Here is a 23,338-nt window from a genome sequence, read left to right as displayed (position 1 = left end):
CTTTGATAGATAAATTATATTGTCCTATATATTAATTTTATTTTCATATCTAAGAGTAATGGTTAACAAAAAATAATTTTATAATATGATAAGTCAATTTTAATATAATTTATTAAAACGATATCACAAAACAAATATCTTATACTCTAAGTCTAACTAATTTTTTTATTAAAATTCATGAAAATAAAAGTGTGTCAAATTTAATGTAAAAATTTTTTTCCTTCTATAAATTGTCTCTATTTCTAATCATTTTAAAATAAATAGTACAATTAACAATAAATTAAATTTTTAAACTATTATGGGGGAGATCATAATAGTTTTGAATCTATAAATTGTATTAAATTGTTGTCTGTTATTTCATGGGGGAGATCAAACAATTATGTTATGACCCCAATTTTTTTTTAGTACATGTTTTAAAGACAGTCAAACTGCAACTTATAGAATCCTATTAAATACAACTTTGAGTTATGTCTTTAATACATTATATATGATTATTGAATACAATGTGATATATATATATATATATATATATATATATTAGAAAATCAATTTTTTGAAATTAGTCTATTATAAATTAATTTGGTTTCAGTTTTTACTTTATAAGTATGAAACCATTTTCTATTTTTATTTAGTTTCAATTTGTTTATATTTTTTAGTTGGGTTGATCAATATTTTTTTTAAGGTTCTATGGTGAATGATTTTGATAAGCTCAAATTAAACCCTAGAGCTACTCTCTCAAATTAAGTGGTCAATGCAGTACTTAGGGGTCGAATTCCACAAGGACTCAAGACTACACAATAAATTATAGAGTTTTATAATTATGCTAAACAAATTGATTTAAATTAAAATAGCAATGCAAAATATTAAATAAAGCTGTTGTAAATTCAGAAGATCAAAAAGCTAGGCCTAGGGAATTTCTCAGAAAATTATGAAATACTAAATCAATCAATAAATTAGGATTCAAGCAATTAAGAACAGATCTAGAACTCTAAACACTTTTGTAAATTAAATCAGTTCTCACTGCAAATAATATCTAAATTTAAAACCAGAAAATCCAAATCTCTTTGTAAAATTCTAGGTAATAAATCAGCAATAAAAACAGGTTTAGATTGTTCACAAAATTATTAAATCAAATCTCTTTGCAAGAAATAATTTTGCTCATCAAAAGGTTTTATCAGGAAAATCAATTATATTCTCATATCAATTTATTTTCCTAAAGTATTAATTCTAGATGGCCAATCAAGGATTAATATGAAGAACAACCTAAGATGAAGATCTAGCAAGATAAAGAATCCTAAATAATCAGATCTAATAATTCATAAAATCCCTGTGAAAAACCCTAAACCTAACAAGCAAACTACTCAGACATAATCAATGAAGAACAAAACATCTTTCTGAATAATAAGCAATTGAAATTAAAAGAATAAAGGGAGTTCAAGAAATTCTTCTCTCAAAGCAGATCTCTTTCTCTCCAAAGCTCTCAAAATCTCACAGGGTTGCAGGAAAAATAAAACTTGATAGAATAAAACTTAAGGGTTTGGAAAACCTAAAAACACTATTTATATGTCCTAAAACACGTCAGGGACTTATGTTGCAAATATGGAAAACTTTGGGGCAGATTTGTAAATTTTCCAAAACTTGGGTCTTGAGTCGGCAGAGATGAGTGTCGATCGATGCCTCCTATCTTGGTGTCGGTCGATGCTCCTGCTTTCATCCGAGACCAAATTGATTCTTCAAGATTTATGCTCCAAAACATCCAAATTGCTCCATTTTGCTCCTTTCATGCTAAAAACCTGTAAAGACTCAAAAACAATCTAGAAACAAATGAAAAGACACTAAAAGACTCCTTATATCATGGTTAAAAACCACAAAAACCATGATATATCAACTCCCCCAGACTTAGCCTTTGCTTGCCCTCAAGCAAAACATAAACTTAGACCTGTGAAAGAGGTTTGAAAACTGGGAACTCACTCAACTGCATAATGATTCTTATTCGCACTCTTCATTTACCTGACTCAAGAACTTACTTCTTATACTCAACCATGATAAGCATCAACATTCCTTACTCAAATCCCACAATCCTTTGGAATCTCTGAAATCTCCATTGTCATCTCATTAGTCAATATTAAAGCACAAATAAGGTGAATTCTTACCTTGGGTGTATTGATCAGTGGCATATGGACTCTCTTCAGGCCAAGAAATTCTTCTTACATCTCCTTTCCTCTCCCTTTTCTCACTTCCAATTTTTTTCTTCTTTTTTTTTTTTAAATCAAAGGTGTTTGCTAATACCGGGGTCATCGGTAATTTACCTACCTCTCGCTTCCAAGCTTTGTGTGATCATTTGACTCAAGAGTAGAATAATGAGGTCACTGGTAATTTACCTACCTCTCTAAACTGATCAAAATCATCTCATCTTTTATTCTCTCTTTTTTTTAAAGCACTGAAGGGAAGAGAGAGGGGAGACATACTTTGAAAAATTGCACTGTCTTGTATGGCCTGAAGAAGAAGTCTAGTCCACTGATTTCCAACCCCAAAGTAAGAGATTAAGTCCGGTTAAAATCCCTATAAAAGTTGAGACAACGTTAGATCAATCAGATATCCATTGAATAAGGGCTTTCAGGATTGTTGATAAGGCTCATAGTCTTTCTAAGCTTCAGTTCTGAGATCAAGCATAAACAAATAATCATTAGAGTGTTAGCCAAATAAGAGAAATCATTAGTCAAGATCATAATTCCCAAAGACAAAAAGAAAAATTTTGAAAAATTTGACTCAAACTTTATGGTTTTGACTGACACAACTGAAACTCAAAAACAGAAAACATAGTTAGTAACTAACCTCCCCCAGACTTAAACAACACTGTCCCCAGTGTTATCAAGTAAGAGGAAAGCAAAAATAAAAATAAAATAAACAAAAATCAAAATCAAAAGAAAAAGAAAAACCTACCAGTGTGTTGCCTCCCACTAAGCGCTTGTTTTCAGTCATTAGCTTGACTGTGTTGGAGCTCAGGCATCCGGAGGATCAGAACATGGCATTGAAGTCCTCTTCATCCAAGGTGGTGTATAAGCTTTAGGTGCATGAGGCTTGCCAAGGATGTGAGGAACAGGACCAGGGTGGGATTTAGGGATTGGTTTGCCTCTCTTATGTCCTGCAAAATCATCAACAGAAGAAACAAGCGCTCTACGATAATCTCGTGGCTTGGTTAACTGCAAAACAGTTTTTATCTCTCTGAAATTCTTGTTGATGATAGGAGGAAGTTTAGGAGAAGAAGATGCATACCTTGGCCTTACCTGAGGACTCTGGAAGGTGGAGTGGGAGACTTTCTGTTTGGGAACAGGTTTCTGACTTAAAACATCAGTCTTGGAGTTGCTCTGTCTCGGTCGTGGAGGGGTGTCGATCGATACCCTCTTGGTGGCATCGATCGACACTGAGCCTGATGCTCTTGTTGCAGAAACTTTTTCAACAGAAAAAGTCTGTCCATCAATAGTAGGAGCCCTCCTCAGCTTATCCATCTCAAAATTCAAACTCAAACCATCCACATGCAGTGCTATGTGTCCCTTCTTCACATCAATGATGGCACCAGCTGTAGCCAAGAAAGATCTTCCTAAGATTAGAGGATCTTTAGGCTCTTGATCATACTTCAGCACCACAAAGTCAGTGGGAATCATAAAGTTGCCAACTTTAACTGGAATATCCTTTAAAACACCTTCAGGACTTCTTCGGGAGCGATCAGCCAAGATAAGAGAAATCTGAGTTGGCTTGAATTCTGTCATCCCAAGTCTCACAGCAACAGAATGTGGCATCAAGTTGATGCTAGAACCAAGATCACAAAGAGAATGAGAAAACCTTCCTGCTGAGATTGAGCAATCAAGTACAAAGCTTCCAGGATCTGGTAACTTCTCAGCAGTCTTACACTGAATTACTGCACTCACTTCCTTAGAGACAACCACTTCCTGCTTTCTCTCCTTCTTCCTCTGAACAGGCTGGTTCAACAGAATTGCACTGACATCTTTTGTAAGAAGTGCTCCTTCTTCAGGGCTCAAACCATTGGATACCATTCTCTTCACATACTGCTTAAGAGGTGGTGAAAGCTTTACTGCATCAATTAAAGGTTTCTCAATCATCACCTTATCCATCATTGCTTTGCATCTAGCTTCCTCCATCTCTTGCTTAGACTTTTTTGGCTTGGGAAAAGGAACCTTCGGTTGGTACACCCTCTCAACTGCTGGAACCTGAGATTTTGCAGTTTCTGGGTTCGTCTGAGAGGAGTGTCGACCGACACCCAGGTGGTGTCGATCGACACCATCATCTGAAACCAATAATTTGTCTGATTGCTCTCCCAATTCTGCAGAAACAGCTTAATCAATTTCTTCATCCCCCACTGATATGGCATTGCAAGCATGTTTTGGATTTGACTCAGTTCTTCCAGGGAGAAAACCCTCTTGCCTTTTAACAGACCCAGCAGTCTGTGCCACTTGACTCTCCAGCTTTTTGACATGAATATTCAAAGCTTCAAACTTCCCATTAAGATCAGTGTAGACATTGTCAAGCTTCCCATTGAAAGTCACTGTCATTTGCTCCTGACCTTGCAAAAGCTGCTCAAGCATAGCTTCCATCTTACTACTTTCAGCTGTTTTGGGAGGAGGGGACTGATATGAATTGTTGCCATAAGTCCTTGTGTACCCAGTGCCTTGTTGCTGCTGCTGATACTCTGGCTTGGAAGTGTAGCCTGAAAAGTTCCCACTGTAAGGCCTGTTGCCTTGCTGATTACTGAATCTCTGACCCTGATTTCCATAGACAAAGTTGACATCTGCTTCTTCATTCCTTGTCTCAGGTTGTGGCTCAAATGTCTCAACTTCAGCAGCAAAGTGAACTGACTTCTTGCCCACAAGGAGATTATGCACTGAATCAAGCTTAGCATTAACAGAAGCTAGCTGGTTTGAATCATATCCTCCATGTAATCTCTTCCTTTCAGCATCTGCTCTCTTAGTACTATTGCTAGCAGCTAAGTTCTCAATCAAACATTCAGCATCTTCTGGAAGTCTTGTCTTGAAATTTCCATGACTTGCAGCATCTAAAGCTAACTGATACTCCCAGTCACACCCTCTGAAGAAGATACTTAGCAAGTGAACCTTTGAGAAACCATGGTGTGGACAGTCCCTTTGGTAAGCCTTGAATCTCACCCAAGCTGCTTTGAAAGCTTCATCTGGTCTTTGCTTGAAAGAAGACAGCTTGATTCTCAACTCATCTGACATTGCATCATCATAGAAGTAGTTGAGGAAAGCCACCTTGACATCACGCCAACTTGTCAATGATCCAGCTAGCAGCTGTTTCAACCACTAAGATGCCTCTCCTGCAAGTGAGTAAGGGAAGAGTTTGCAGAAGATGTAGTCCTCAGTCACCCCATTAGCCTTGATGCTAGTCACCAGATCCTCAAAATGCAACAGTCACCCCAATGTGATCCAAGGGCTTCTCATTGGGCAAAGCAGAGAAAGGTCTCTGCCCAACTAGTTGAAAGTACGCAGGTTTCAACTCAAAATCATTCCTCTGAAAAGGGGGAGGAACAATAGCAGACCGGTTCTCATACACCAGATCAGCCCGATTGTAGTCAGCAATGGTCCTGATCAGATCCCGGTTGTTCTCCTGTCGTCGAACTGGGTTCTGTACGTGGTTGGCAGCTCCACGCACGTCTGCAGGTGGGTGTCGATCGATGCCACCTGGTTGGTGTCGATCGACACCAAGATCCGGCTCATCAACGACACCAGCTTGCTGGTTCACGACAGCCTGCTCGTTGACAACAGGTTCAGGAATCACGTTTCCTTCTGCATCAAGCTTTTGGCCCTGCTCATTGCGCAAATGGCCCTCTTGATCCCTCCAAACACCAGCTTCATCAAGCATGAGAATGATCGTATTAACCATCTTCAGAGATTTAGCTGCTTTTCTGTTCTCACGTGCAAGTTTTCCCAACTCTTTGTTTGTCAACTTCACAGTATGAACAGATTTGTTGCTCCTTGTGTGAGGTCTAGGAGGCATGCACCTGAAACACCAAAGAGAAGAAAAACAAAAACGTGTAAGCAGAAAATAAAAAGAAAAGTTTAGACGAAATTAAAAACTTAAATCTAATGGTAGATCAGAGAGTCCCCGGCAACGGCGCCAAAATTTGATAAGCTCAAATTAAACCCTAGAGCTACTCTCTCAAATTAAGAAGTCAATGCAGTACTTAGGGGTCGAATTCCACAAGGACTCAAGACTACACAATAAATTATAGAGTTTTTCAATTATGCTAAACAGATTAAATTGAATTGAAATAAAAGCAATGCAAAATATTAAAGAAAACTGTTGTAAATTCAGAAGATCAAAAAGCTAGGCCTAGGGAATTTCTCAGGAAATTATGAAATATTAAATCAATCAATAAATTAGGATTCAAACAATTAAGAACAGATCTAGAACTCTAAACACTTTTGTAAATTAAATCAGTTCTCACTGCAAATAATATCTAAATTTAAAACCAGAAAATCCAAATCTCTTTGTAAAATTCTAGGTTAAAAATCAGCAATAAAATCAGGTTTAGATTGTTCACAAAATTATTAAATCAAATCTCTTTGCAAGAAATAATTTTGCTCATCAAAAGGTTTTATCAGGAAAATCAATTATATTCTCATATCAATTTATTTTCCTAAAGTATTAATTCTAGATGGCCAATCAAGGATTAATATGAAGAACAACCTAAGATGAAGATCTAGATAGATAAAGAATCCTAAATAAACAGATCTAATAATTCATAAAATCCCTGTGAAAAACCCTAAACCTAACAAGCAAACTACTCAGACATGTTTAATGAAGAACAAAGCATCTTTTCTGAATAATAAGCAATTGAAATTAAAAAGAGTAAAAGGGAGTTCAAGAAATTCTTCTCTCAAAGCAGATCTCTCTCTCCAAAGCTCTCAAAATCTCACAGGGTTGCAGGAAAAATAAAACTTGATAGAATAAAACTTAAGGGTTTGGAAAACCTAAAAACTATATATATATGTCCTAAAACACGTCAGGGACTAGTCTTGCAAATATGGAAAACTTCGGGCAACTTTGTAAAACTTCCAAATTTGGCTCTCTCGTCGGTTTGGACTGGGTGTCGATCGATGCTAAGGCAGTGTCGATCGACACCATCTCCTCTGATCGATTCCAAGTTGATTTCTTGCGGATTATTGCTCCAAACTGATCCAGATTGCTCCACTTTGCTCCTTTCATGCTAAAAATCTGTAAAGACTCAAAAACATCCTAGAAAACAAATCAAAAGACACTAAAAGACTCTTTATATCATGGTTAAAAACCACAAAAACCATGATATATCAGATTTCATTATGAAATATATTAGATGTTAAAACTAAAAATTGGAAAAAAGAAATTTGTGTTACAATGTTGGGAAATATCAAAAAGCAAACTATAGAATATTTTTTTTTAACAAACTATACACCAGGTACAAATAAAATAAAGTAAAATGAAAAAATAAAATGTTAAATTTAAAATTAATGAGAATGACATGTGTCACAAAAGTGAAGTGCCAGATGTTACATTGTTAAGCAAAGTTAGAAAAAACCTTATCTTATTATATAAGATTTATTAGAACAAATGTTCACACATTTCATTCTTTCCGAAATATTTTTCTAACCCTGTATCTTTGACATGGTTAACCTATGCAACCTTTTTGCTTTACACGTTTAGATTTTATTATTCTGAATGTTATTAGTTTTAACTTTATAGGTTTGTTCTATATTTGTGTAGCTTCATAGAAAGAGAAAGGGAAAAACAATTTTTTTTTTTTTCAAAAAACGAAGTGTAGTATAACTTTTTATTATTATTACTTTGGCACGTATTGAATTTTTTTTCATTGACGAGTAACTTACAGTGACGTTTTACTACGCAAATGGAGAATCAATCTTATCATTATTATTTGAGAAACGGTATAAAAATCAGGCATAAAGCAATTGTACTAATGTACATAAAACATGTAGCTGAGATACTTTTTATATCCTGAAATGCTATTAATACCCGTTTTCATGTAGTGCATATTCTGCCAGTTGGCTAAAGTCCCTAAAAAGTTTTATTTATTACTCCATCCGTTTCAAAATATAGGATGTTTTGGAAAAGTTTTTTGTTTTATAATATATGATGCTTTCAAATTTCAATGCAACTTTTAGATTAATTTAATATTTTATATTATGTAGTATTGTTTCTGATTCGTTGAACTTAGTAAAAATTTCTTAATCTGCGTGTTTTGCTTAAAACATCCTATATTTTGAAACGGAGGGAGTACCATTTTTCTCATCATAGGCTTGGAAAAAAAATTTTCAAAATATTCACAGATAAAAAAAAAATCGAAATATATTCAACATCCAAAACATTGTAATGATCTCAAGAAAACTATTTAATTCTAAAAAATGTCTAACAGTTGGAAATTAATGACAATTGGAAATTACGAACTATGTATATGTGTCTTGCAGTTTCCACAAGTCCTAATGAAGTCCTTGTTGCCATTTCCAGCTGATCGATCGATGTTTCTGTCCCCAAAAAACACCTGGTCGGTCAGCTTTTGATATCATAAAACCCTAAATCATCTGTTGTTGCTGCTGTATCACCAACACAGAAGCTTGGCAATTAAAATCTTGTGAAGACAAGAGATCTCCAATGATGCCAAGCTCCTCGAACTCACTCCATTCCTCAAGCCCTTCCGTGAAAACACTCTTCCTTCCTTTTCCTCTTCCAACGATGAATAGTTCGTACTCATTTGCAATTGATTTCAACAACTCCGATGTCTGAGACGCGTCATTCACTACTTCCTCGGAGAAGGCAATGTGGCCACCGGCTACAGCGCTGCTCTTCGCATCTCTGAGTAGTTCTAAATCGAGGATTCGGTCCCAATCGGCTATTTGTTTGGATATCTGTTCGGAAGAGACGAGGGAAACCACTGTGACGTTGATTCTTGAATCACGAGCCATTCTCCTAGCGAGTGTTAAAGCTTCTCTATCGTCTTTACCTCCGAGGAAGAGCATACATACTTGGTAAGATGAGAAGTTTATAGCTGTCTCTTTGATTGTTCTTCGGCCAATGCTGCTTCGGTAAACAAAGATTCCGACAGAGCAAGGAGACATGTCGAGGACACTCTTGTTCAGTTTCCTGATCATCTTGCTGTCTGAAACAATGGCTGATCCATCAGCGGACCAAGTCTGGTGAAAAGGAAGGATGATAAGAGACGTTGTGTTGTTGAGAGCCAGCATACAAATGTCTCCATGCATCATCTTCGGTATCGATAAAGCCGTGTACGTGCTAACGAAAACAGAACCGAAATAATCTTTGTGGAACTGTTCGAATGAGACAACTACGTTTTCAGAATTGTAAGACGTGTTCTCGCTTTTACGTGTTTGCAACCTGTGAGAGATGAGGACAGGACTGGCTTGTCCCACAAGCTCCATCAAGTGAAGGACGTAAGTAGCTACAGGGTTTTCTCTTGAGGGACAAGTAGCTTCAAGGAGATTGATCACGGGACGTATATCGTCTGTTCTATAGATACACGATAGAATCCTAAGCTCGGAGTTTGGTTTCATGTGAAGCATGTTCCGCTTCTCGTATCCTGCGTACATCCTCGAAGGATCGTAAATGCGTCTCAATATCGGAGGTATGATTGCAGAGTTCACCAATATGTAAAGAGATAAAACCGTAAAGGTCACCGGTCGAAGGGTCTGCAATGAATATGAAAATGAATGTCACAGGTCGAATAAAAAAAACTAAAGCTCAGTTTCAAAGTGAATCAATATATAGATAGAGATACACTTACCCCTCTTTGATACCCGTAAGCGTAACCGCCAAACTCGAAAATGCCTTTGAATGACATAATAAGAGACAAAGCAATACAGTCATTTATTGGCACACCGTATAAAAAGGCAGGGAGAGTCGTGAGAGCAAATTTGACAAGAAACGATATAGACACGAGGATGGAGATACTCTTGAGATCTATCCAAGACTTCAAGATGGAAGTATCGACCTCTTCGGCGGAGGTAGCTACAAAGAATGGAAGTAATGTGCCGAAAACCACAGACTCAAACTTCTGAACGACTGCAGAACCCAAAGGTGGACCGTGGGGAACAGCTAAACCTAATATGAAAGGTCCTACGAATATATTTTGTTTGCACCAGTCAGCAAGAATGGCTGATCCAAAGACAAGAATGATGATTGCGTATACATAGAAATTTTTAACGGGACGACCAGAAGGCGTTCTCTTGACGATGAAGAACATTAATGGCCTGAAAATGTATATGGCAAACAAGACGAAGAACATCACTGTGCCTGCACGCTTCATAGGACGGTTTCCAACGATAACATCTCCAATAAAAACTGATCCAAGACGAGTTCTCTCGTCCTTGAGTTCCTTTAAAAAGACTAGAACCGAGGAGAGAATCGAAGTGCTGAAGTCACTGATCACTGCGGAAGACATAGCGAGACGGCCAAGCTCTGAATTCTGGAGCTTAAGCTCGAAAAGAAGGTTTCCAATGACAGGAAACGACGAAAGGCATTGGATCAAATAGATCAAGATGATTTCAAAGGGATCCATAACTGGTTCTCCCTTTTTCGTCCCTACATCTTTTAGGATAAAGGAGAAGATAAAGGCACAAACCATTATCGAGAGTAACACAGAAGAAACACCGATCGCTATGGCTTTTCTCCCTGTGCTGCGGATCAGACCTAAGTCCATTTTGACTCCCATCAAGAACCAAAACATCATGTAGGAACATGCACCAACTAGACCAAACAGAGTCTCTTTGTAGTCTTCCGACGAGATGAAGTTCCTAGCCGGTGTATTCTCCTTCAGAAATGACTTGCTTAGGAGAATCCCAGTCTGCGAAAACACAAACACACGCATATAGACTTTGGTCAAGTTTTGAATCATTCAAATATCAAACACATGACAATGCAAACTAAGAAGAAGTAAAGATTTGAGGATTGATTGAGTCAAGTCCTTACAAGCATATGGGAGGTGAAACGAGTCATGCCGAGAGGTTTGAGGAAGAAATGGAAGAACTGCCAGAGAACGGTGACAATGAGGAAAATAATCTCAACATGTGGAAACATGTAATTCCAGAACTCAATGTTGGCGATAGGATCAGGTAGCTTCTGGGAAGGCCACAGCCCGTTCGAGCTCGGGTTAATGGGCACGACACCGCAGATCATGTTTGCATCTCTCCATGTATCTCTCAGGTAATGGTTCCTATCATCTCCAAACTCCATTGTACAAAAACTTTTTAACAAGAATAAACAAGGATGGTAGGAACAAGACGATTATGATTTTATAAAAATCGAATGAAAGAGCTATATATGTTTTAAATAAGAAGGTTAGATAACAGAATTAAAGAGAAGCAGTGAAACAAAAAAACATCTGGGTTTTGTCATTTTAAGAAAACAACTCTCTAAAAATAGTCAATCTTGTGGGAACAAGAGACGGCTACATAGTTTTTTACAGGTTTCTGGTTATGTGTTAGTTTTATTAACAGTTTTGTTAGTGTTAATTTAATCATTCTCATCACTTTAACAGACAAATGAATACAATAAAATAACTTCAATGAAATAAAAATAACTAGAAGAAAATATTATGTTCTTTTAATATCCAGAATCCACAATTAACATTAGAAAATAGCAAAAAACAAATGCAGCAAAAGATCTACAAGAGAAAAAACTTCACAAACTGGCCACTCTCTTTTCCCATTCTCTATGTTCCTGCAACCTCAAAACACCAAACACAGTGCAACGGTCCATCAGCATCTGCGTTTTGCCGCTAAACCTTTAAACGAAAAATTCCAATCAACGGCTAAATATTACCAACCAACATTTAAATGCTGATGTTGAGGGTTCAGGATATGGGTTTAACTACCTATTTCCAGGCGAATTAAGACAAAACGAACGTCTATTATCCAGTTGTGAAAATTATAGCCACATGATCATGGAGAATCAAGAAATACCTTGGCATGTAGGAGGAGTCTTGAGTTGTTGAAGGTAGGTTTAGTTGGCGAAAACGTTGATCTTAACTTGAGCAGTGACATCTGGGTGAAGTTTGAGTTCAGCAATGTATTCTCCGGTTTCACGGATTTCCGGGAGAGAGACGAGACGTTTGTCTATGTCCCTGCAAAAACCAGCCACAGGGAAGCAGATGAAACCATATTAGGTTTCTTTGTACAACAGTGAAAACCAAATGATACAACGAAATCGCAAGAAAAAGCTTTGCAAGTTTTTATGTGGGAACTGTTCAAAATTTTCTGTGTTATGTTACCTCTGAAGCTGCGACTTGATGATGTCGACGACGTCTTGTGCTGTGACACTGCAGGAAAATTTTAAAGTTAAGTAGAGGGTAGACATGATTCCCAAGACCATTAAAAATCTGTAGATTTGCTTGAACATGACTTACGATCCAAATATTAGTTTGCCTTTACCGCCTTTGCGTTTAACCTTGAAAGCCCCAACGCTTTTGAATATCATGGCCAGTTGTTGTGCCTCTTCTTTCACCTGCAAAAAGAAGAACAACAAACAAAATTCTCAGGTGAAACTCAAACACCAAAACTTTACATGATGAACAAAATGAAACAATGAATGTATTCATCTCAGATTTACCCTTTGCTTTTCTGCCTCTATCCTTTCATCTTCCATCTTCAATTCCCTGGAAACAGAAACAACACAAAAAAAATCAGAAAATGATGCATCTCACAGGCAATGTAGCAAGTAAGAGCTTCTGCTATGTGAATGGAAGTTCCATAGTTGAGGGTGACTTAAGCAGCTTACTTGAGCAGAAGTGGAGTCATAAGCTGAGCCTTTCCAGTGGGCAAGAGGAAGTTTCTGAAAAATCCAGCTTTCACGTCTAGTAATTGCCCTTGCTTACCCAAGTCTGTCACATCCTCTTTCAAGATTACCTAAAAGAAACAAAACAAGATTACCATTTTGTGTTTCATTCACTATCTTGGAGCTAAACTGGTATGACAAAGATATCTTCTTCGAAACTCAAATCACCATTTCCTTGCATTCCAATTTTATTTCAGATTTCCATCTGAACTACATTCGAATGAACAGAAACAGTGCATATGCGCCATAAGAAGCTGAAACGGAGCTCAGTTTTTCAATTTTTGATTCAGTTTTTACACTGATACAAGAACAAAGACTACGTTTTTGCACTAAACCCATAAATTAAGCTTCTTTATGTTTTGCTTTCATCTCAATCAAAATTCTCACTTCTCCGAGACCACAAGCTCAAATCGAAAAGTAACCTGAAACCCAAATCAAATTCTTGGATGAAACACTTGAAAGGTAATGACTTTATACCTTTCGAAGTTTCTTGGCTTTCTTCTGGGAAACAACTTCGAAATTGAACCTTCGCTCGGCTACTTTTAGGGTTTCATTTCCTCCGCCATTGAAGCTGTGACCCCAACAAGGTGAGGAACTCCATGAGAGGGACAACGCTGTCGAAGAAGCCATTGCGAAAGCTGAGTTCAGTTCCGAGCAGAGATAAGAGCGTTGAAGTGTGTTATCTTCTTATCGGCGTAACAAGGTGAAGTGACGGATGTTTTTCTTATGTTTCTAATTTGACCCCCTAATTATTCTTCTTTTTTTGTTTTTTTCCTTAAACTTTTCTTAAGGTTCAATTTTGTACCCAAAATATCCATTCGATGAATAGGCTCTTGGACTGGAGAATATATACAAGAAGGCTTGATACAGTATGGTACAGGTGTAATGTAAACTGCTAGAAGTTTTCTCTGGTATTTTAATTTACAATGTTTGTATGATGATTGTACAAATATACTAATATACAACACACCTATTCGATTTCAGAGTGGACATAATCCCTAAACACAAAGTTCTTCTCTTGTTCATGTAAAGCATACGCAGAAGCGGCTGAAATCAGGGATAGACCAGCCAGAATCAGCCGAATCTGAACATCAGAAGGAACACCAGCCGTGGCGGCCCAGAAAACCGTCGCGCCAACAAGAATCTTCTTGAGGGTTTGGAAACCATTGTAAGCTCCTTTGCATGAAGAACACACTTGTGTATGCTGGTCAAATCTATCCAGCATCTGTTTGTTCAAATTACCATATTATTCAGACATGTGTGATTGTAGATATAGAGATGAAAGGATGTGAGGACGCAATGATCGACGGCTCACCTGGCGCTTGGTTAAGACAGTGGAAGGGAGAGGTTGGTTAGCTGTGGTGGAGCCGAACCATTCAGGCTGACTCTTTCCATGCCGTCTGAGCCAGTTTCTAAAGGCTAGAACGAAACGGTCTGCTTGAGTTGGAGTGAATGTGAGCTTTGTGTACTCTTTGTTCACGTCGTAGTCCGATGACTCCATTGATTTAGAGAGGAATACTTTCTCTTGTCCTTGAAGTACGATCATGTCTCCGTCATAGACTAAGTTCGAAGTCCAGTGTTCATACCATCTTGGTACAACCTAACAAGGAACCGTGTCAGAAGCAAAGTTACACAAGTAAATCAGAATAAGAGATGGAATACAAATTTGTTTTATTACTTGCCACCAAGCAGGTCCGGGTACAGAGAACTGGAAGAAGTTACGGGCGCTGCAAACGATGGAACGTGTTTTTCCAGGAGCCATTGGTATATTGAATGAGCAAATCCAAATTACCCATTTTTGATTACCAGCGACTGGTAGCTTAGCATCTATCTCAATCCTATAGACAAACATACACAACAGCATTAAGTAAGAAACTGTAAGGTAGCTACTTATTATGTATTGTGAGGAAACTAAAGACTCACTTGTTCATAGAATAGCACGGAGCAACAAATTTTGCAGTTATCCTTGGATTGTCATCATTTGCACCTTGGAAACCCCAAGGCCCACTTGACTCCACTTTGAATGGTAATGGTTTAGCTCTGTCTCTTCTTCCTGTAACCTGTTTACAACACGAAATCATCAGCTGAGGATAAATTTTCTTGGCGAAGATTCAAACACATTGGGATCTTTGGGCTAGAGAACCACCTTGTGATGAGCAAAATCGATATGGGAAGGGTCAGATACGTTCTCCATGAGAGTATCATATCCATAGAAAAGATCCCTTTGAATTGACACCGTTGAAAATTCCGGTTTATCAAAGTCATCTGGCAACCTAAATCATTAAAGACCAAAACATTCAACAAAACGAGTATGCTATGAGCTATATATGTTCATGAAAGCCTGAGAAGATCATCCTTTCGCTCGTTACCTAGGGGGTTCAGTTGAATTGGCTCTATCCCAGCCATTTTCATCAGGCCACACAAAGAGAAGACCTTGAGACACCATTGCCGGAAACTTAATAGCGCAAGCTCTCAGGGATTTAACAGCACGAGCTTCAGGACCTGAAGTAGCAGCCTGAGGAATCCTCGTGCAAGATCCGCACCCACTAAAGGACCATCCATGATATGAACATTGCAAGTGTCCATTCTCATCTAACCTCCCTTCCTACTTAAACCACAACGCATCAACACATTACACATCCACTTCTATATATATATATATGCATATCATGCAAAGGTCCAGAAACTTATTAAAGCTCAAAACTTGTTTTACCACTTTAAAGAAAGCTTCAAAACAGAGCAAAAGTGTCTACACATAACTGTTCTGATTCTGATCCTAATATTTTATTATAAACTTGTTTTGAAGCTGGCCTAATTGGAATACTTTATTCATCATCTCCAATACTTTATTCTTCTACCTAATGAAACTACTTGTTCAAACAGATAGAGAGAGAGAGAGAGAGGGAGAGAGAGATTACAGAGAGAGGAGCGAGCCGGTGAGGGCAGAGGTCATCAAACGCAGCCCATTTCTGATCATTCCGATCAAACCAGAGGACAAGGTCTCGACCCAAGAGCTGAAACCGGGTTGGTACATTCGGATCCAAATCCTCAACCAAAGAAACTGGATACCAGTGGTCTCTCCACTTAAACTCAGACCCTTCTTCTTCCTTCTCTCCGCCGAAATCTTCTTCGACCTGCTTCTCCTCCGCCGGATCCGAAGTGGGTACTGACAGAGGCGCCGCCACGCGTAGAGGGTTGTTGAAAAGTTTCGATCTTGATGGAGAAAACGAGACCTTGAATGAGAGTTTTGCGGAATTGGTGGTGTGTGATAAAAAGGGAATCTTTTTGGATTGGGATTTGGTGATTGTTGTTGCAGAAGTTGAAGAGAGTAAAACTACTGACATTTTTCTAAATTTTGGTTTTTTTGGTAATAGATTTTGATGTTTATTTACTCTTTTGATGAATCTATATGAAGCTTCTGAAATCAGCGAGAAGAATGAAGAAGAGGAGGAAGAGGAAGAAGAAGAAGAGTTTGCGTGCAAGTATGCAATATCCCGTGGCTATCGATACCATTTGTTTTGTAACGAGAGAAACTGTGAACAAAATGGTTTAACACGTGGAGAACTTTTGGCACATCTGTATCTGTATCTTATAATTCACAAGTAAATTCTTTGTTAACTGCAACTCTTTCCATCTGACATATATATATCTTATAATTCACAAATAAATTCTCTGTATGTACCTCACAAGTAAATTCTTGTTAACTGCAATTCTTTCCATTATCTTATAGTATACCAGAGTTATAACCCGCGCACACGCAGGACTATAATTTTAGATTTATTTATGCGAACTGCTGAATATAATTATATTTAATATTAAAAATATAAATCTATATCGATGTCAATTAATTTATTTTATTAAGTGATATATAAGTTATATATTTCTTTTAATACTTGTCACAATTAATTCTTTCTTTATTTTGCAGTATACACTCGTCATCTCTTGCATCTACTCTTTTTCACATTCTATTATTTCACTTATATTATATTGATTATAAAGACATATCATAACTATTTTTCATATTTTTTCATCTTCCAATAATTTATTTTATCGGTTAAGTGATCATTACTTACTTACTAACATAGACTAAAAAAACACTTAGAGAATATACACACTCTTTGTCGTGAAGTTTCTTTGACAGTGTTATATTACACGTAAATTTTGCTTCCTAGTAATGAATCTCATAATTGGACTTATTTCTATCCATAAACATCACATTATAACATCAAATAATACATTTTATCTTAATTGTTTGACAAAAGAAAAATTATTTTCAGGTATATTATTTTTTTACTTTAAAATATGTATAGTCTACTATGTTTCTATATAATGTTCTTGTGTTTTGATTTTTCCTAAATCCACAAACTCATAAGATTATTATAACTTTTAAATATGTGTATTTATGCAAAAATGTAATACTTTTGAAATTTCAATTAAAACTCTACAATCTACCACTACATTTGTAATTATTTTTTATTACAAATGGATTTCTCCAATTTCTTCTTAGTATTTTTTTCACTATTATATTTGGTATTGGTGATGTTCAGAATAAGTTTTCTTTAATATGTTTTATTACAAGTAACCTTATACATTTCTCTTATAATATATATATATATATATATATATTATTTTAATTTTTGAGCACTTGATTAGTATTTTCTCTTTTTTGTTTGGAAATAACTTTGTTTAACAAATTTTACCATTTTGAAAACGATAAATAACATAGATCACTCAAGCTACTTTAATTATTTATACTATTTAGAATTTTAAATAATAACATGCACCAAATCTTTCTAGTTTCAGTCAGTAACATGAATTTATAATTTAACATCAACAAACATAGTCTCAAGTTTATATTACTAATTATATTATACTATAATTGAAAATAATAAACTGACCTTTTTTATCGATAACATGAATTTATAATTTAACACCAAGAATTAAATAATCTCTTGATTTAAAAACCTTTAAATTTCTGTGTTTTTAACTCTTATTTTTTCTACCCTAATAGTTGTAACTATTGAAAATAATTGTTGTTCTATTAAATATATGATAGCGCTTTTCTTTTCTCCTATGTCTAGTCATTTTACAAATATTTACACAAATATTATATGTTATGATAAAAATATCTAATTTTATATTTATGTAATCTTTATTTATATTTTACTTTGATATTTTTTTCATTTCGTTTTTGTTTAATATTTTAGTTTAAAATGTAAATTTTATTTTTAGTAATTATAAAAATATTATAAAATAAGTGAATTAATTGATGCATTAATTTTAGATTTTATGTTTCTTTAATGAAGTGGATTAATTTGTTAAAATTAAAAATAAAAAGTGATGAGGTGGAAGAAGGAGAAGAGAGAAAAGCCAACTTTATATATATAGACTCTCTCTATCCTTCTTAAATTAATATTTTAGAATTTTTCTTTGTCTCTAAAAAATTAATGTTGTATATTTAAAAAAAAATAAACTGGTTTTTTTACTTTATGTTTTCTCCACATGTCATGCTGTATAAAGTCAATATTTTCTCTTTCTACTTAAAAGTAATTATAAATTAATTTATAAATAGAACTTTAACTTTTTCTTAATATATGTGAAAGTGGCAAAACATCAAACTATCAGGGACAGAGGGAGTAATTCACAAGTAAATTCTCTGTTAACTGCAACTCTTTCCATCTGACACCTGTCATAAGTCTCAAATTTTTATCTTCCGCTATTTTAGCTTTAAAACACTTATTAAAACAATTAAATTTACTTTTAACAAATAAAAAAATGATTGAAAACTACGCTTCCAAAAAGAAAAAAAAAACTGCAACGCTTCCCTTCCCCACGATCTTATTATGTCCACTTCTCAATTCTTCAACAATAAAACACAGATGATTTCAATTCTTCTATTTCTGATTCATGTTTGGGAAATTGCATTGTATAACCAACAAAAAAATTATACAACTAAGACCACCTCTACTGGTAGTGACTCTCAGTATTGCTCTTTAGATTGGGCCCCAAAATTGTAATTAAAAATCTATGTTCAGGTCCATTACGCTGAGTATCGATTCTTTGGGAAGCAATTGAAAAGAAACGGTACGTGGCACACATGGATTGGATGATACAGAACTATAAAAGCTATTTTTTTATTTTCCCATTTTTATCTTTATTTGTCTGCCGACTCTCTCTCTTTCTTCTCTCTCGACAGAGAAGGCGACTCGACGGCGATTACGATGGAAACCGGAAAAATCTGTGGATTCACCTCTAATCCTTTGATTTTTCCGGCTAAAACAGGAAGGTTTTGGTTGAGGAAGGCGATGGACACTGTGATCGGCTTAACCCGAAAGATTTGACGCTTCTGATCAACCTCCTTCTGCGACAACGACGGCGGCGGTTTCTTCTGATGGCGTTAAGCGGATGGCGAGATCCACTGGGAGACGAATAACAAGAGAAGGTTTTTCTTCTCATATCTTACTTATTGCATGTTGTTAATGTTAGGTTTTAGGATTAAAATCTATTTGATTAGATGTTCAATTGGTTTTGAGATTTGTTTGGAGAGATTACACGTTTCAGCTTAAATAGATTGATTGTCTAATAAGATGATATTTGTTCCTTGTGTTTTAGATTGTATAGGGATGAACCGTCTTTGTGTTTTAGATTGTAGAGGTAATCATGCTTTTGATCCTAGTTGAACAATCAATAACACTTGACGGTTTCTGGTGCTTTAAAGGTTTACAAGACAGTGATCTAATCTTTTGATCCTAGTTGAACAAACAATAACACTTGACGGTTTCGGTGCTTTAAGGGTTTACAAGACAGTGATCTAATCTTTTGTAATGTAATTGTATCCGGAACTCAAATATTTTAGTTTGAGTTCTTTGGTTATGGGATGAAATGGTATGAGTCGTCTGTTTAGTAGTATTGAGATGAACCGGCTGTTGTTGTATTTGATTGTGATAATGTTTGATGTTTTTTAAATGTAACCTGTGTGTTGTTCTTAGGAGTGTAGCTGAGTTTTGTTTTATGTTTTGTAATTGTTATGGTGTGATAAATATTCACTCTTTTGTCTTGTTTTGTGCGAGGTTTACATCAACCGGACAATGGGGTTTGATGGTGAAGAGTGGTCTTCATCAACTTGACATTGGGAGTGTAATCTCTTACTTGAAAAGGTATGCTCCTTTTATGTCATTGTATTTTTGTTCTTAGGTTAAGCTTGGCTATGTTTTTGGGTGAACCGTTTGTTGATGTGTTTTTTCTAACAACTGTTTGAAAATTTTCATAAACCGTAACCATTTGTTTGTTTTTTAATCAAAAGAAATTGATATTTGATTTGAAGCTTAATAAAAAAATAATTTACTGGTTTATTCACAAAATGATTGAAATTGAAATTATTCTTGACTTTAAATACACCTTTGATGTGCTTTTGAACCTAAAGATTTTTTGAAAAAGTTTTGCAGTTGTCTATTCAAAGAGATATAATGAAAAGTATATCTCCTTTGTACTAACCATTCATTAACTTTAAACAAACCTTCACCTCAATATAAACCTTCAATGTTAACTTTAAACAAACACTAACCTAATCCATTACCCTTTTCTCTACAACACAATCAATGGATTCTAGAAACCCTTTTGGTAGTGAATCGGAAAATTTCATGGATCTTTTGAATTCTCGAAAAAAATCCAACGCTTTTGCTTATTTCGAACAAACCTCTCAGCATATCCAATTTAGCTCTCCTTTCTCTACTCAGCCTACTCAATTTAGCTCTTCTCAGTCTGTCCAATTTAGCCCTCCTTTCTCCTCTCAGCCTGTCCAATTTGGCCCTCCTTTCTCCTCTCAGCCTATCCACACTATCATCTATTCTCTTCTCAACCGGTTAATCTTAGCACCCAATCAGAATCTGAAGACTGTATTGAAGTTACGGTGGACGACAATGAAGAAGATGGAGGCAGAGGAAGTAGGAAGAGGTGGAGTGCACATGAGGATATCAACCTCATAAGCGCCTGGTTAAACACAAGCAAGGATCCAGTTGTGAGTAACGAGCAGTGGTTAAATAGCTTCTGGGTGAGAGTCGCTGACTACTACAAATCAAATGGTGGAGGGAGCGGTTCAAACGGTCGAGGGGCTAGTCAATGCAAGGCCAGGTGGAGCAAGATAAACCATCAAGTTAACAAGTTTGTTGGATGTTACACACAAGCCAGTACTAGAAAGAAGAGTGGAGAATCAGAAGACGATGTGATCAAATTGGCGCATGAGATTTACATGAACGACATCAAAAAACCATTTATTCTAGAGCATTGCTGGAGGGAACTGAAGCATGATCAGAAATGGATCAGGGAGGAATATAGTTCCAAGAGGATGAAGCTACAATCAGACGGAATATACTCACCGAGTCCAGCCAATGATGGAGCTGAGATGAGGCCTCCGGGGGTTAAAGCTGCAAAGAAAAAAGGGAAGAAACCAGCAGTTAGTCCTGATGTGGAAGATGGTTCCTTCGGCAAGTTAGATAGGATCATAGCAATGAAGGATCAAGAACAATCGGCTAAAGAGAGGCACAGCAAAATGAGGTTGCTAGACAGCCTGCTTAACAAGAGTGAACTAACACCCGCTGAAGAACTACTTAGAGACAAACTCGTTGATCAAATGTTGACAAACATTTAGGTTTCGATTTCCATTTCCATTACACAAAACAAATTTCCATTTCCATTACACAAAACATTTGTTATGTTTAACTCTTATTTAACTCTTCTTTAACTCTTATTTAACTCTTCTTTAACTCTTGTTTAACTCTTGTTGTGATTAAAAGAGTTGTGTTTTAACTCTACTTGTCTTCTTCTTTTGTTTCAGGTTTTGGGACGACGTATGAAGGTTGGTTGTCAAGCGAATGGAAGCTGTTTCGTCTAAAGACCCGTGAATGGGTGTTGTATTCTAGTGTCATTCATGGGTATCTCTTGTTATCAAATATGTGTTCTTTTGCTTGTTGTTAGGACTATCACGGGTCTCTCTTGTTATCAAATATGTGTTATTTTGCTTGTTGTTAGGACTATCACGGGTATCTGTTGTTCTGCCCTTGTTGTCGTCTTGCATTGTAACCCCTGAATGAGTGTTTTTTGGTTGTGTCTTTTGTAAGGGCTATATATTGATCAATGCCATGTAGAACTTCATTTGCTTGTTCAAACTCGATTCTTCTCATTTATTTTCTCTTATCAGCCGATTATTGTTATCATCATTTCTTCTTCTCATCATTTCTTCTTGTTAAATTTCCATACCCATTTCCATTACACAAAACAAATTTCCATTAAGAGAAACCCATTTCCATCACACAAAACTAATTTCCAAAAACCTTACACCAGAAAACCATTTCCATCACACAAAACTAATTTCCAAAAACCTTACACCAGAAAACCATTTCCATCACACAAAACTAATTTCCAAAAACCTTACACCAGAAAACCATTTCCATCACACAAAACTAATTTCCAAAAACCTTACACCAGAAAACCATTTCCAATACAAAATAATCATAACTTCCCACAAGCCTAAAAATAAAACCCAAAATTGTACAATAATGTCTAATTGGAGTTCTGATGAAGAAGTTGATGAAATGGTAGAGGAGGAAGTTGATAGTATAGTGGAGGAGATTCAATACAACTATACTCAAGAGGAAGTACCACCAGCTCCAATATTCCATAGAGTGCACATTAATAGAGACCGCGAAGGAGGCCACATTCGCTTATGGAATGATTATTTCAGTAAGAATCCGACTTACACTAACGCTACGTTCCGCCGTCGCTTTCGAATGAACAAACCATTGTTCATTCGTATTGTTAATACTATTGAGAATGGAGTCCCATACTTTAGACAAAGACGAGATGCTACTGGAAGGCTCGGTCTTTTTGCACTTCAGAAATGCACGGCAGGTATCCGTATGATGGCATACGGATGTTCGGCAGATGCGATGGATGAATATTTACGACTGGCTGAATCAACCGCCCACAAATGCCTTGAAAAATTTGTAGATGGAGTTATAATCTTTTTGGAGACGAGTATCTGATATGCTCAAATTTACCCTAGAGCTCAAATTAAGAGATCAATTGTAGTACTTAGGGATCAAATCCACAAGAACTCTAGATTCACACAATAGATTTAATAATCTTTTAATTATGCTAAATCAAAATATTTAATTTTAAAAACAATGCAGAAACAGAAAATAAAAGAGTTGTAAATCAATAGGAATAAACGCTAGGCCTAGGGAAATTCTCAGGAAATCATGGAAAATCAGATCAATTAATTAAGCAAGCAGGATTCAACAATTAAGCACCGTTCTTGAACTCTAAACACAGTTGTAAAATAAATCAGTTCTCACTGCAAATAAATCAGTTGTAAAATAAATCTAAATTTAAAACCAGAAAATCCAAATCTCTTTGTAAAATTCTAGGTTAAAAACCAGCAATAAAATCAAGTTTAGATAAGTTCACA

The 23,338-nt window shown here is 36.0% G+C and overlaps 5 protein-coding genes across 7 annotated transcripts; 2 read left to right on the top strand and 3 right to left on the bottom strand.

Moving 5' to 3' along the window:
* Positions 8,601-11,274, bottom strand: LOC104715254 (cation/H(+) antiporter 4-like). Its single transcript, XM_010432674.1, has 3 exons — positions 11,011-11,274; positions 9,827-10,885; positions 8,601-9,731 (listed from the first exon to the last, which is right to left on the bottom strand). The coding sequence occupies exons 1-3, from the start codon at positions 11,272-11,274 to the stop codon at positions 8,601-8,603; spliced, it is 2,454 nt and encodes an 817-aa protein (XP_010430976.1).
* Positions 11,602-13,582, bottom strand: LOC104710960 (50S ribosomal protein L9, chloroplastic). Of its 3 annotated transcripts, none has more exons than XM_010427620.2 (7): positions 13,351-13,582; positions 12,817-12,944; positions 12,649-12,694; positions 12,446-12,543; positions 12,311-12,358; positions 12,003-12,163; positions 11,602-11,824 (listed from the first exon to the last, which is right to left on the bottom strand). In XM_010427620.2, the coding sequence occupies exons 1-6, from the start codon at positions 13,501-13,503 to the stop codon at positions 12,043-12,045; spliced, it is 594 nt and encodes a 197-aa protein (XP_010425922.1). In that variant the 5' UTR covers positions 13,504-13,582; the 3' UTR covers positions 11,602-11,824; positions 12,003-12,042. The 3 variants fall into 3 exon arrangements, with proteins under 3 accessions (XP_010425922.1, XP_010425924.1, XP_010425923.1); XM_010427622.2 differs by having other exon boundaries at positions 11,602-11,767; XM_010427621.2 differs by having other exon boundaries at positions 11,602-11,760.
* LOC104710959 (pheophorbide a oxygenase, chloroplastic) lies at positions 13,735-16,389 on the bottom strand. The gene is made up of 7 exons (XM_010427619.2): positions 15,792-16,389; positions 15,243-15,478; positions 15,020-15,146; positions 14,797-14,933; positions 14,552-14,711; positions 14,189-14,473; positions 13,735-14,098 (listed from the first exon to the last, which is right to left on the bottom strand). Exons 1-7 carry the CDS (start codon positions 16,215-16,217, stop codon positions 13,844-13,846), a joined length of 1,626 nt encoding a protein of 541 aa, XP_010425921.1. The 5' UTR covers positions 16,218-16,389; the 3' UTR covers positions 13,735-13,843.
* Positions 19,972-21,520, top strand: LOC104715253 (glutathione S-transferase T3-like). Its single transcript, XM_010432673.1, has 2 exons — positions 19,972-20,030; positions 20,746-21,520. Exons 1-2 carry the CDS (start codon positions 19,972-19,974, stop codon positions 21,518-21,520), a joined length of 834 nt encoding a protein of 277 aa, XP_010430975.1.
* Positions 22,428-22,913, top strand: LOC104715252. Its single transcript, XM_010432672.1, has one exon. It carries the CDS (start codon positions 22,428-22,430, stop codon positions 22,911-22,913), a length of 486 nt encoding a protein of 161 aa, XP_010430974.1.

The sequence above is a fragment of the Camelina sativa genome, chromosome 9 (genome assembly GCF_000633955.1).
Source record: "Camelina sativa cultivar DH55 chromosome 9, Cs, whole genome shotgun sequence".
In the NCBI taxonomy this organism is placed as follows: domain Eukaryota; kingdom Viridiplantae; phylum Streptophyta; class Magnoliopsida; order Brassicales; family Brassicaceae; genus Camelina; species Camelina sativa.
Note: the sequence above shows the minus strand (reverse complement) of the source record. Positions and strands in the feature narration are given on the sequence as shown.

Coding starts and splice junctions, on each gene's coding strand:
- LOC104715253 (XM_010432673.1), top strand. CDS start 19,972: ATGGTGAAGAGTGGTCTTCATCAACTTGACATTGGGAGTGTAATCTCT. Junction 20,031..20,745: donor GTAATCTCTTACTTGAAAAG/GTATGCTCCTTT, acceptor GGTTAATCTTAG/CACCCAATCAGAATCTGAAG.
- LOC104715254 (XM_010432674.1), bottom strand. CDS start 11,274: ATGGAGTTTGGAGATGATAGGAACCATTACCTGAGAGATACATGGAGA. Junction 10,886..11,010: donor GTTTCACCTCCCATATGCTT/GTAAGGACTTGA, acceptor GTGTTTTCGCAG/ACTGGGATTCTCCTAAGCAA. Junction 9,732..9,826: donor CTTACGGGTATCAAAGAGGG/GTAAGTGTATCT, acceptor TATTCATTGCAG/ACCCTTCGACCGGTGACCTT.
- LOC104710959 (XM_010427619.2), bottom strand. CDS start 16,217: ATGTCAGTAGTTTTACTCTCTTCAACTTCTGCAACAACAATCACCAAA. Junction 15,479..15,791: donor ACCGGCTCGCTCCTCTCTCT/GTAATCTCTCTC, acceptor TGGTTTAAGTAG/GAAGGGAGGTTAGATGAGAA. Junction 14,474..14,551: donor CCGGACCTGCTTGGTGGCAA/GTAATAAAACAA, acceptor GTTCCTTGTTAG/GTTGTACCAAGATGGTATGA.
- LOC104710960 (XM_010427620.2), bottom strand. CDS start 13,503: ATGGCTTCTTCGACAGCGTTGTCCCTCTCATGGAGTTCCTCACCTTGT. Junction 12,945..13,350: donor AAGCCAAGAAACTTCGAAAG/GTATAAAGTCAT, acceptor TGTTTCTTTTAG/GTAATCTTGAAAGAGGATGT. Junction 12,164..12,310: donor ATCAAGTCGCAGCTTCAGAG/GTAACATAACAC, acceptor TGGTTTTTGCAG/GGACATAGACAAACGTCTCG.
- LOC104715252 (XM_010432672.1), top strand. CDS start 22,428: ATGTCTAATTGGAGTTCTGATGAAGAAGTTGATGAAATGGTAGAGGAG.